The following is an 11,931-nucleotide window of genomic DNA, read 5'->3' as shown; positions in this document are numbered from 1 at the left end:
CTCCTGCCTCCGCCTCCCAAGTAGCTGGGACCACAGGCGCCCGCCACAACGCCTGGCTATTTTTTTGGTTGCAGCCATCATTGTTGTTTTGGCGGGTCTGGGCTGGGGATTCGAACCCGCCACCTTAGGTGTACATGGCTGGCGCCTTAGCCAGTTGAGCTATAGGTGCCGAGCCAGTTAAATAGTGGATTTAATGTCTCTCAAATCAGTAAGTCCTGTGGGAGGCCTTCAGCACTAATAGGATAGTTGAGTACTCTGCCTTAGCCTTCACTTCCTTGCACAGAGCCTCAGGTTAGTAGTGCATGAGAGCTTAGGGCCATCTCAGGTCTGCCCTGTGAGTGCATACATATGTGTATGTCCAATTGTGTGTGTGTTTGTGTGTGTGCACATGTGTGTGGCCCCCTGGAGGAATGTGTTGGCTCTTCCAAAGCTCTCTATGGACATCTTATTGCCCAGATTGCCTTTTACTGTTTTGGCCAACCTCTTGTTTACCCCACCTGATGTAGCTGCAGATGCTAAACAATTGCTGCTGATTGTTTTCTACAAATACACTGGGATGGAGCTTTTCTCCTGGAGTGAGCGCTCAGGTCAAATAAAGCAGAACTCCAAACTCACTGCTCCCTCCAGTGACTGGCTGCTGGTGGTTTTGAGTCTGCAGGTTTTCAAGGCTTAGTGCAGAGCTGGGGAGAGTGCATTGGGAGTGGGCTTGCTGAAGCACCACAGAGTGCTGGTATTGCTGAGGTGTGGCTGCTGCTCTTAAATATATTCCTCAGATTGTTGTGGCCCTTACCTAACTTGCAAATTCTGAAAAAGTTGGTTTTGATAATTTTTGCCAGCGTTCTTGTTGCATCTATGAATGGATAAATTTTGGAGTTCCTTACTTTGCCATCTCGAAATTACTTCCTCCAGATAAATATTATTAGATGATAGAATCTTTTTTTTTAAATTGTTCTCCCAAAATCCATGTTGAAAGAATCTTTGAGTCATGATTCTAGACTAGAGCCAAGGTATGTACCAAGTAACCAATCACTGCTTATTGATGTCTTAGATCATCTTCAAGGGGTTATCTTATTATATTTGCTTTAATGCAGTCAGTGGCACATTAGTGTGAACAGATAGATGGGAATTTAATTAAAAAGTAGTTAGTGGCTCGGCGCCTGTGGCTGGGCCTGCCAAACAACGATGGCTGCAACCCAAAAATGGCCAGGCGTGATGCCATGGCACTCTACCCAGGGGGATAGCTTGAGGCTCCATCTCACAAAAAAAAAAGGTAGTTAGTGCTGACTCTGTTCCTAGAACTGTCCCAGGGTGGAGAACAGTCGATACTTGTGATTCGACTGGATTGGATTCCTTCTGTGCAGAATGGCTGTAATGGATTTTAGTGGGAATTCACAGGAGGAAGAACCATGTGTGTTGGAAAAGTGAGAGGCAGCTTCATAAAGGGAAGTGGAACACAGCTTTGAAGGGTAAATGGTGCTGAATAAATAGGAAAAGGAGAGGTCAGGCTTGACTGGGGCCTGACATTCCATCATAGAGGGAAACAGGCACTGTTCTGCTTTAGAGAACTTTGGGTGTGTTTTACTGTGGAATAATGAACATTAAAGATAAACAGCTTGTTTATAGATTTTAAGAGTGGCAGCTGATTAGTCTAAAAGCGTATTAAGTATTCATTAAATATTAGTAAATTAAGAATTAGGAAAAAAGTAAATGCTATGTTGTGCTACTTTTAAATTATTTTGCGGGTAAGTTATGAAGTTGATAGATGAGTTTCTGCTGAATTACAAAGCTTTGTGTATTAAATATGTGACATTTTCTAATATTTTTAGATGTCATTTGCCTATGCTGTATATCGGATTAGAATATGGTTTGACCAATAACTCAAAACTTGCTGAAAGATTCTTCAGCCAAGCTCTGAGTATCGCACCAGAAGACCCTTTTGTTATGCACGAGGTTGGAGTGGTTGCATTTCAGAATGGCGAGTAAGTACTGAAAGGCCATAAGTCCTTCCTTTTACTCTGCAAAGAGTTGAATGGTCAAAGTGACTCTTCAGTGGATTTTTATTTTGGAATATATTATTTTAGGACGAGATAGTTAAAACAAGAAAAGAAAAACTGTTATCTTGGATTTCCTTAAAAATTCTAAACCCAGGTTGTGGTCATCTTTTGACTCGAGCTATCACATACAGGTGGCCAGTTTAGCCCCTGAGATCCTGCATTATGGCCTGAAGGCCTTGCGCACCCTTAGTTCTCTGTGTTGGTTAGGAGTTAGACTCATAGATTGGAGAAAAATTTTTCTACAGCTGTTAAAACGAAATGTTTTCTCTTTTGTTACTAGTAAATCAGAAAATTAAGCTAATCAGAGTGACCCAATCTCTGAGTTTCCTGGTTCACTGAAGCTTTAATGTAGTCTTAATTATTTATTTGTAGAGTAAGTGGTTTGTTGTCATACTCCAAAAAAAAAAAAAACCTTATAATCCTTTGCATTCAATTACACATAAATGTTAACATAGTAAACTAGTACTGCTTCAGTGTTTGTGGCATGTGTGTCTTCCAAAAGTGGGTTATCTAGGTATTTTAGAAACAATTTGAAATTGTAAAAATATATAGTAATAATATAATATAGTATAAAATATAGTAATAATATAATATATAGAGTCAGTCATCAGTATTTGCAAATTCTGTATTTGTGAATTGCCTTCTCCCCATATCAGGCCTTGAGGTGCTGGTTGTTTACAGATACAGGACAGGAGGAATTAGACCTTACGGTGCACACATGCCTGGCTGATGTCATGTGACACAAAGTTCTTTCTGCATTTTTGTTTCAGCTCATACTGTAAACCAGGAATCTTTTTGTAGTCTGGTTAGTACCACATTTTTGATAATTTTGTGCTTTTTCTTGGTGATGTCACTGTTCACAGTGATCTCTGAGCTGTACTCTGAAGGGCTCTTTAGTGGTCCCAAGCACAGGAGGCTATGATGTGCCTTGTGGCGGAAATGCGTGTGTTAGAGAAGTTGGCTCAGGTGTGGGTTGTGGGTTGTAGTGCTGCTGTAGCGAGTTCAGTGTTAACATTGGATGATATGCAGCAATTCAGGTGTCACTGAACAGAAACACACAAAATAAGGTCATGCGCTGAGCAGTTGATGAAAATATTATGAGCAGAGGTTTGCAGGGGCCTGTTTTTCCCCTGGGAGCAGTGGTACAGTATTTGCAAAATCAGTGTTGATAGTGACTGTATACCAAAGTCACTATGAAAGTTTTGAGACATACTATCTTATGGCGTGTTATTTCATTTCCAAGAAAGACAGTCAACAGCAGTCTCCTTTCTGATTCACTCACACAAGTTTCAATGTGGGAAGCTCATTTGTATCCTTCCTCAATGCACTCAGTGGGCATCTACTGTGGAGCTGAGAGGAGAGCACTTTTGTGTGATGGTTTTCTGTGATTTTAAAAGTGGGTTAAATGAGTCTCAAAGCCTTGAGTGTTTGCAGTGGGCTTCTGGATTCCTTCCTGTAAGATAAGTTTTGGTGGTTTTAAAATTTTAAAAGAGACATCTATAGAGCACATTGCAAGTAAAAGTTGAATCTATCAGGTATAGAACACAAATGTCTTAATCCTGTAATTGGGTAAATGAGGTGAAGGCTATGTTGATTAGTAGAATGTAAGCACTCCGATTTGTACAAATAATCAACACATTGAATTCCATAATGGCATAAATGTATTTATGATCTATGTACAAATGACTTAATAAAAAAAAAATTTTAAAGAGGCCGAATTTCATTGGGAGACAAGGAGAGGAGAGGGCATCCGGCTATTGCAGTGAATGAGGAAAACATCACTGCTGTGGAAAATGTGGTTTGCAAAAACAATCAAGTGACATTTAAGGGCATCGAAGTAGTACTATAGTTTGGATTGCTGGTAGGGTCAAAATCCTGCCATGACTATCTTTGAGCCAGTAAAGTTTCATCTGCATGGGTGCCTCACACTTTGACAGATAAGGAAAAGCACATCTGAGTTAAATGAACAACGTAAAGAAGTGCTGGTCAGATTCGATGGAAGTGAGTCTAGACTCATTTCTGACACCGTTACAGTGATAAAACATGGATTTACCAGTTTGATCCAGAGAATAAGCATTAGTCAACAGTGAAGATTGTTTCTAATGAAAACCCACCAACAAAAGTGAAGTGGGACGGGGGCAGTGGCTCATGCCTATAATCCTAGCACTCTAGGGGGCCAAAGCAGGTGGATTGCCTGAGCTCATAGTTTTGAGACCAGCTTGTGCTAGAGCGAGACCTTGTCTCTAAAAATAGCTGGTTGTTGTGGTAGGCGCCTGTAGTCCCAATTGCTTGGGATGCTGAGGCAAGAGAATCACTTAAGCCTAAGAGGTTAAGGTTGCTATAAGCTATGACACCATGGCACTCTACCGAGAGCAGCAAAGTGAGACTCTGTCTCAAGAAAAAAATAAAAAATTAAGTGGCCCTAAAGTATGAGAAAATGGTACTGCCTTCCCCTCTACACCTGGTCACATCGCCCTTGCTCCTCTGGAGGAACATAAGACTGTTGTTGCTCAGTGGCACACGTAGCATGCCCACCAAAAGTTTTTAGGAAGTTTCAAGAATGGGGCCAAGGACAGGACTGTGGGGACCACTTTGCATCAAGACAGAGCGTCCGCCCACACAGCCAACTTCACCATTCAGTTCCTAGAGTCCACAGAGGTAAAACTTACTGCAGTACTCATCCACCCTGTAGTCCTTATCTTGCCGCATGTGTTTATTTCCTGTTCTCTATGGTAAAAAATTATGTGCTCAGAAGAAGCTTCTCCAGCCCCAAAGAAGTTGTTCTTACCTATAAAAGTGAGCTTGTAACATTTGAAGAAAATGAGGGGAGAAGATGTTTTCAAAAGTAGTTTATGGGGAACACAAAAGTATGAAGAATGCTGTGGCGATTGTTTTGAAAAAATACAGTTATCAAAATGATTTCTGCTTCACTTGACTAGCCTTTAAAAAGAAGAAAGAAATGATTTTACATTTCTTGATTTATGTGTATCACAAAACTTTCGTAGTATCCTTCATAGAACATAAATAATGTGAATAATGCACCTCTACTGTTATCTCCTGAAATCTTGAACTCATGTGATGGTAAGCCATAAAATTGTTTATTCAATTTAACTTTGAATTTTAATAATTATCTTCATTTCATTTTAATGCTGCTTGAAAGAGATACTCAAATTTTTCTTAAATGTTTATACTTGTTAATTTTGAATAATCTGCAATCTCTTTTTCCTCTATTTTAGATGGAAGACAGCAGAAAAATGGTTTCTTGATGCTTTGGAAAAGATTAAAGCAATTGGAAATGAGGTATTCCATGTAGTATCTATTAATACACATGTATATACCCCTGAGTGTTTATTGTTGAATGAGGAAAATAATATAGACAGTCTCTCTTGCCTAGAAGATAATAACCTAATATTTACAATAAGAAATGGTTTGTTAGTGTTTGAACTGTCAGGCAGTTAACTATTTTACCACATTGTAAAAAAATGTTTGTTTCTAAATAAGAGGGTAGATGTTGGCTGTTTTCATAAGAGGGCTCTAGGTTTGAAATGTGGAAATAATCAGAGTGTATTGTATAATGTATTTGAACTGGCAATCTTAACTGGTGGGCACTGTAGTATCTGACTTAATAACTCTTTCAACTTTAGAGAGTCTCAACTTTGACTGATGGGTAAATATATGCCGTAGCAGATCCCATTTATGCAGGGGCAAGGATGGGGACAGGCATCATTCAGACTCAGACCTTTTGTTGCTGCTCCTCAGCATGTGTGGACCATGGTATCTGGACCTCTCAGTGTTTGGGGTGTTTGACTAGGTTCTGTAGAACAAAAAACATACTCATGAATTGATGCTTATGAGTTAACTTTCCAACTAGCATGTGTATGCTGGTATTATTTAAAATTAGCCAGTCCTGGTGGGTCACATCTATAATCTTAGTTGGGTGTAGTGGGTGCCTGTAGTCCTAGCTATATAACACTTTTAGGTGTCATGAACTTCTGTAGGAAAGGGCCTTGTGGCAGCTGCTGTTTTAACTCCTGATTCTCTTTTTCCATGCCTGCTGTCCCTCAGCTCCCTCCCTTCCTTTGCTGCTAGCTCCTTCCTGTTCCCTCAGATGCAGCTCCTCCAGCCTCCCCAACAGTTGGCCATCTGTGGGTCCCCAAAGTCACAGCTTTATTTGTTTTGGTCTCTTATTGTCTTCTGAATTTACGAACGCTGTATTTCTGTCTGTTGGGACGTGTGTATACAAAGCAGGCTCTTCCTCAGCTAATTCCTGGTGGTTCTGGAGAGTGCAAGTGCTTTGTTACTCTCAGACTGCCTCTTGCTGCCCTGTTGGTTTCATTGTCGAGTACGTTGCTGCTCAGACAGACCCAGAGTATCCACATCACTGGAAGCTTGATAGAAGTGCAGAATCTCAGATCTACTAAGTCAAAATCTGCAGTTCTAGCATAATATGCTTTTTGCACAGAAAAGTTTGGGAAGCATTTTCTTAAACCACATGTAAAGTTGCAACTATACTCTTCGATGATTCATAGGCACTTTGGAGTCCTGATGAAATTAAGTGTGAAAGTGTAATATTATCTAAGTGTCAAAACACCCAATTAAAAGTTATATAAAGGAGTTAAGGTATTGTTTGACTTCAATTATAAATTGCAGCAAGTATCAAAGTATCAGCAGTAGGCCTAAGAGTCATCAGATGACTTGTTTTCCATTCACTTGGACCATGCTTCCTGGAGCCACTCTGGGCAAAGGTGGAGTGAGCCTCAGGTCTGTTTATTCGTGTGGTTGACATACATTTAATGAATGTTGATTATTTCCTAGGCTCTGAGGTAAATGTTGAGATGCAACAGGGAACTAGTTTGCTATGTCATCCTCTCAGATCTATTAGAGAATGTAAATAACTAAACTGGCAGTGAAAATACAGTGCACTTGAGGAAATAAAGGTACCCATGGGGAAGGGCAGTGTGCTCAGACGTGAAGGTAGTCAGGAAGGCTTTTGGTTTCAGTATCATACACATCAGTCCTGAGGTGATCAGACCTCAGCCAAGCAGAAGTGAAGGAGAAGGGCATTTCAGGTGTACAGAATGGCGTGTGCAGAGGTTGGAGCTGATTCCATGCAGCTTGGAATTTGAGCTCACAGAGCACATCAGGAAGTGGGACAGGAAGGTTAAATGTTAGGCACTAAGGACCTTGAAAATGTATATCCTGAGGGAAGTGAGAAGGCAAAAGGGACAGCGTGGTCAAACTGTGTGATGGGGCCCCATAGACTCTGCTGATGTGTGAGTGTCATGCTCAGGAGATGGAGGAGCAAGGCCTGGTGGTTCTTAGAAGGGTCAGGGCCAAAGGAGTGCTGTGTGCTGACTGGGAAAGCACTCAGAAGGCTGAGGTCAGGGAGGTGGTATGGCAGGAGAGAGATGTGTTTGGGGTCTGACACATTCAAGTTAAAGTACTTAACAAAATTTCTAAGTCAAAACAGATGGATATAAAGGTCTAGTGTGGCAGAGAAATTCTGAGCTGTAGGTATACAGTTTGAACTGCTATCAGTGTGGATGGCCTCTTTGATGACATTGACTAATTACAGTGGAGTCCTTAGGAAGGCTTCTTTAGTAGGAAAGGAAGGCAGATAAGCCAGCAGTGCTCCTGCCAAGTCTGTTGTGGACACCAGAAGAGAGCCCCTTCAGAGAAGTGGAAATAAACATGTCAGGCTAAACAGTGACCTATGTAACTCTTGGCCTTGATGTTGCTGTGTTTTAGGTGACAGTTGACAAATGGGAACCTTTGTTGAACAACTTGGGGCATGTCTGCAGAAAACTTAAGTAAGTGAAGAAGAGCATTTTCAGAAATGTACTTTATGACTAAATTTACTTAATTAGCCTTTTCTGTGTTTTCATTTCAAGAGATTCTCCTTTTTGCTACATGGTTGTACATATAATAAGCATCAAAATTGTTATTTCTGTTATTTATTTCTGTTGATATAATTTTATTTTAGAAACACATTGAAAATTATAGTAGCTTTTTTTAGATTAAAATTTTTAGTGTTCAGAATTAATTTGAAAGAATTGGGACAGTAGACAGACTCTAATTAAAACCATATCCCTGTTCTGTTTTCTCCTAGAGGTTTTGTAGTATGATAAACAGATGATAGTTGAAAATGGGTTCTTTGTTAAATAAGAAACTCTCAGTTACTTGAGATTTAACAAGTTTTTCTGTTGTAGGATTTCTTTGAGTCTTTACTATGCACTGGGAGCTGCAGCATTTCCCAAACTTTGCACATAAAAACTTTTTTTTTTTTTTTAATAAATAAGACTCTGTAAGATAAGTATTCAAGAGAACTTTGGGGAATACTTTTAAGTAACTTTTTGGACCTTAACACCAGACTCCTGTCCTTTTAATGACTCCCGGTATGGGAAGTTTACCATCTTACAAAAAGGTGGTATATTGTTGTCACAGGCCAGGAGTTGGGCATTAGGTTGTGGTTGTAGTGTCCCACTAAACACCGAAAGGAACACAGTGTATCCACACAGGAGAGCCCCTCTTGCTGAGGGAGCTTGCTGGTAAGATGGACTCTCAGGAGGTGTTAGGATGCATGGACATGGGGATGGAGGACAGTTACTGGTCTAGACTTACTTTGACTTAGGAAAGGGCTTTTTATGTGCTTATGTTGATGAATACTTGTCTTGGACTTAGGAATTTAGTACTTCTGCTATATCCAGTAATTGTTTTCTTTTTCTCCCTTCTCTCCCTCTCCTCCAACCCTTCCTCACCTTCCCTCACAGAAAGTATGCTGAGGCCTTGGATTACCACCGCCAGGCATTGGTGCTAATTCCTCAGAATGCATCCACCTACTCTGCTATAGGGTATATCCACAGTCTGATGGGCAACTTTGAAAATGCTGTGGACTATTTCCACACAGTATGTCCTTTGTTTTGAACCTAACTTCATCGTCATCATCATCATCATTATTGTTATTATTTGGTGAACCACTGATGTAAATATTTATTTATTTAATTTTAAATTAATATGAGGGTATAAATGATTAGGTTATGATGTTTGCATTTATTAGGTAAAGTCCTTTTGTAGTTATGTCCCACATCCAGGACATGTGCCACATACCCTTACATTGTGCCCTTTATGTACCTAACTTTTTTTTTTTTTTTTTTTTTGGATAGAGCCTCAAGCTGTTGCCCTGGGTAGAGTGCTGTGACATCACAGCTCACAGCAACCTCCAACTCCTGGGCTCAAGCAAGTCTCTTGCCTCTGCCTCCCAAGTAGCTGGGACTACAGGCACCTGCCACAATGCCCGGCTGTTTTTTGGTTGCAGCCATCATTGTTGTTTGGCAGGCCTGGATTGGATTCGAACCCACCAGCTCAGGTGTATGTGGCTGGTGCCTTAGCCACTTGAGCCACAGGCGCCAAGCCTATGTACCTAAGTTTTAATCTGGTTAACATTTACTACTCTTTTTGGAAATAGCTTTTCTAGGCAATGTTTATTTCTTTACTATTTTAAAATTCTTTAGGCAGCATGTTTTATTTTCTTTTCATAGAAACGTGTATGCTGTACGGTGTTCATCAGATTAGAAACAGATATGAATCATCTGCTCAGAGTCAGAGTGAGGCATACAGGTGCCCAGTGAGCTCATGTGGGCAGTTTGGGCACTGTGTCTAGACAAGCGGCACGGAAGGATCTGCTCACAGTCCTTTAGCAGCTCCCAGTCTTAATTCCTTTAGATCACTTTAGTAAAGGGGAGAATCTTTCCTTAATACATACATCACATGTCACCAAACCTATGGTACCATTAGTTAGCAAGATGGCTACAAAGAAAAAACATGCTAAACAAACTAATATTTTCCTATCACTTAATTATTTTTGTAGTTAGAGAAAGTACTCTGGAACATATGTAGACAGATTTCTTTATTACTCTAGTGAATTAATAAGTGAAGCAGTTATGATACTTAGCCAGTAAACATCATAAAATAGTGTGTCAGTGTCCTTGTTTTCTCATGAAGTATCTGGTGCAGGGCACACACCTAGTTCTTGGCTCTGGGTTCCCTCCAAGCCCCAGAATATCTGCTTTGAAAATCTCTCTCAAGTCCCCTTCGACTGCTAAAGTGTCAGCAAGTTTTCAGACAGCACAATTCACCCTCACGTGGTTTGTTGTCTAGTCTGTTACCTGCTTGGCCCTGGGTCTGCTCATGTGCAGGCTGCTCATACGTGGTAGCTGAGACACAGTGGTGGCAAGAAATAACAGTACCTGAATTTGAGAAAGGGTGGATTTTTGGAGGAGATAAAATATGAGGAAACATATATTTTAAAGATAAATTCATGAATAATAGGTTTATAGCTGATTTTCAAAGGTTAGAGATTTTCATACTAGATGAATTCCTGAAGGTGTCACTGTAATAACCACAACACTGAGCTTGTCAGATGTTTGGACTAAGCATATTTTCTAGTTTTTAAAATATGTATATATGGACACTATGTAATTTATCTCTTTTCTGTGATTTAATTAATATAGAAGGCTTACCTCTGAGTGAGATCCAGTTTTTAAATCTTTTATGGAGGTAGAATTCAAGCATAAGAAACAGTATGATGAACCTTCATGGCCTGTCAACCAACTTTAGTCATTGGCTTGTGGCCCATCTTCTAGCTGCATCCCCCTGACCCTGGGTACCCTGGAATATTTTGAACTGAATCCTTGAAAGAGAAGGAAATAAACTTTCTTTTGATAACCATGATGAATTTTTCTTGGCAGGCCCTTGGTCTTAGGCGAGATGATACATTTTCTGTTACAATGCTTGGTCATTGCATTGAAATGTACATTGGGGATTCTGAAGCTTATATCGGTAAGATGTAATTATTTGTATTCACATTGTATTCAATTTTTCACATTGTGTATTACATCCTAATATAATACAGTAGACTACTACACGATGAAAATGTGGTATCCTAATACAGTGCAATAGACTACTACATGATGAAAAAGACTGCTGAATTGTATAACAGCATGGCTGCATTTCACAGATTTTGACAGAGTTTGTTCTGATTACTTCCACTTGTAGGAAGATGAGCAATTGGTACTGATAGAAAAGACAGAGTGGTGATTACTTCAGCCTTGGGACGTTGACCAGGAAGGAGCACAAGGCAGTTGTTAGGGGCTGTGTGTGACTCTTTCTACCTACAGTGGGTAAACATGTGTATGTGTGTGTAGGAACTCATCTTGCAGTGCACTTATGGAGGAAGTACACTTTACGCTGTGTTGTGGCTCCATTGATTCAAAAAAAAAAAAAAATGCCTCCAGCTATGGTGCTCTGAAGACCCTGGGTTGACCTCTCAGCTCTGCCCCTCAACAGCCTTTATAACTTAGGGCAAGTCTGGGCCTTACTTCCTTCACTTGTTTAAGGAGAAATTGTATGTACAGTGAAATAAGGGATGGAGGTGCAGTAGTGAGCAAGACAAACATTTTCCCTGTCCTTGCAGAGGTAATGGTCTTAGGGAGACTTCCAGATTTATCACTCATTACTTTTTATTTTTAGGATGTTTGCATGTCATTATCTGCCGAAATACCTATGCCCGAAAGCCTTCAATTCGACCTGTGTAAAATTGTCATACTGCTTGTGTTGGAAATGATTGAACCTAATAATATCTGTTCAGATCTGTTCAGCTATACTTTTTCAAAGTTTTAATTTGTAGAAAATACATGTGGTTTCTTTATGCATAAAGATTAGTGGCTATTCCTGACAGGCATACCACAGACACTTCTTGTTTGTAACAACTGAGGATAATGTTGCCCCCAGGCCTCACCAGTAACTAAGAGGGTTTAGGAAGCAGGGTGCCTGTGGAACTGCACCAGAGCTGCAACCACACATGATTCTTTTTTTTTTT

The 11,931-nt window shown here is 40.1% G+C and overlaps 1 protein-coding gene across 1 annotated transcript in view; it reads left to right on the top strand.

The window, feature by feature from the left end:
* CDC16 (cell division cycle 16) overlaps nucleotides 1-11,931 on the top strand; it is a 35,320-nt gene that overhangs the window by 22,381 nt on the left and 1,008 nt on the right. Inside the window, exons 10-14 of the mRNA XM_012811525.2 lie at nucleotides 1,827-1,979; nucleotides 5,291-5,354; nucleotides 7,803-7,864; nucleotides 8,825-8,960; nucleotides 10,802-10,892. Of these exons, the coding sequence (XP_012666979.1) occupies nucleotides 1,827-1,979; nucleotides 5,291-5,354; nucleotides 7,803-7,864; nucleotides 8,825-8,960; nucleotides 10,802-10,892 (506 nt within the window). The remainder of the gene's footprint in view (nucleotides 1-1,826; nucleotides 1,980-5,290; nucleotides 5,355-7,802; nucleotides 7,865-8,824; nucleotides 8,961-10,801; nucleotides 10,893-11,931) is intronic.

This window comes from Otolemur garnettii, unplaced genomic scaffold, assembly GCF_000181295.1.
Source record: "Otolemur garnettii isolate 467f Iridium unplaced genomic scaffold, OtoGar3 scaffold00161, whole genome shotgun sequence".
Classification (NCBI taxonomy): Eukaryota; Metazoa; Chordata; class Mammalia; order Primates; family Galagidae; genus Otolemur; species Otolemur garnettii.
The sequence above is the reverse complement of the archived record's forward strand: the minus strand, read 5'-3'. Positions and strand labels throughout refer to the sequence as shown.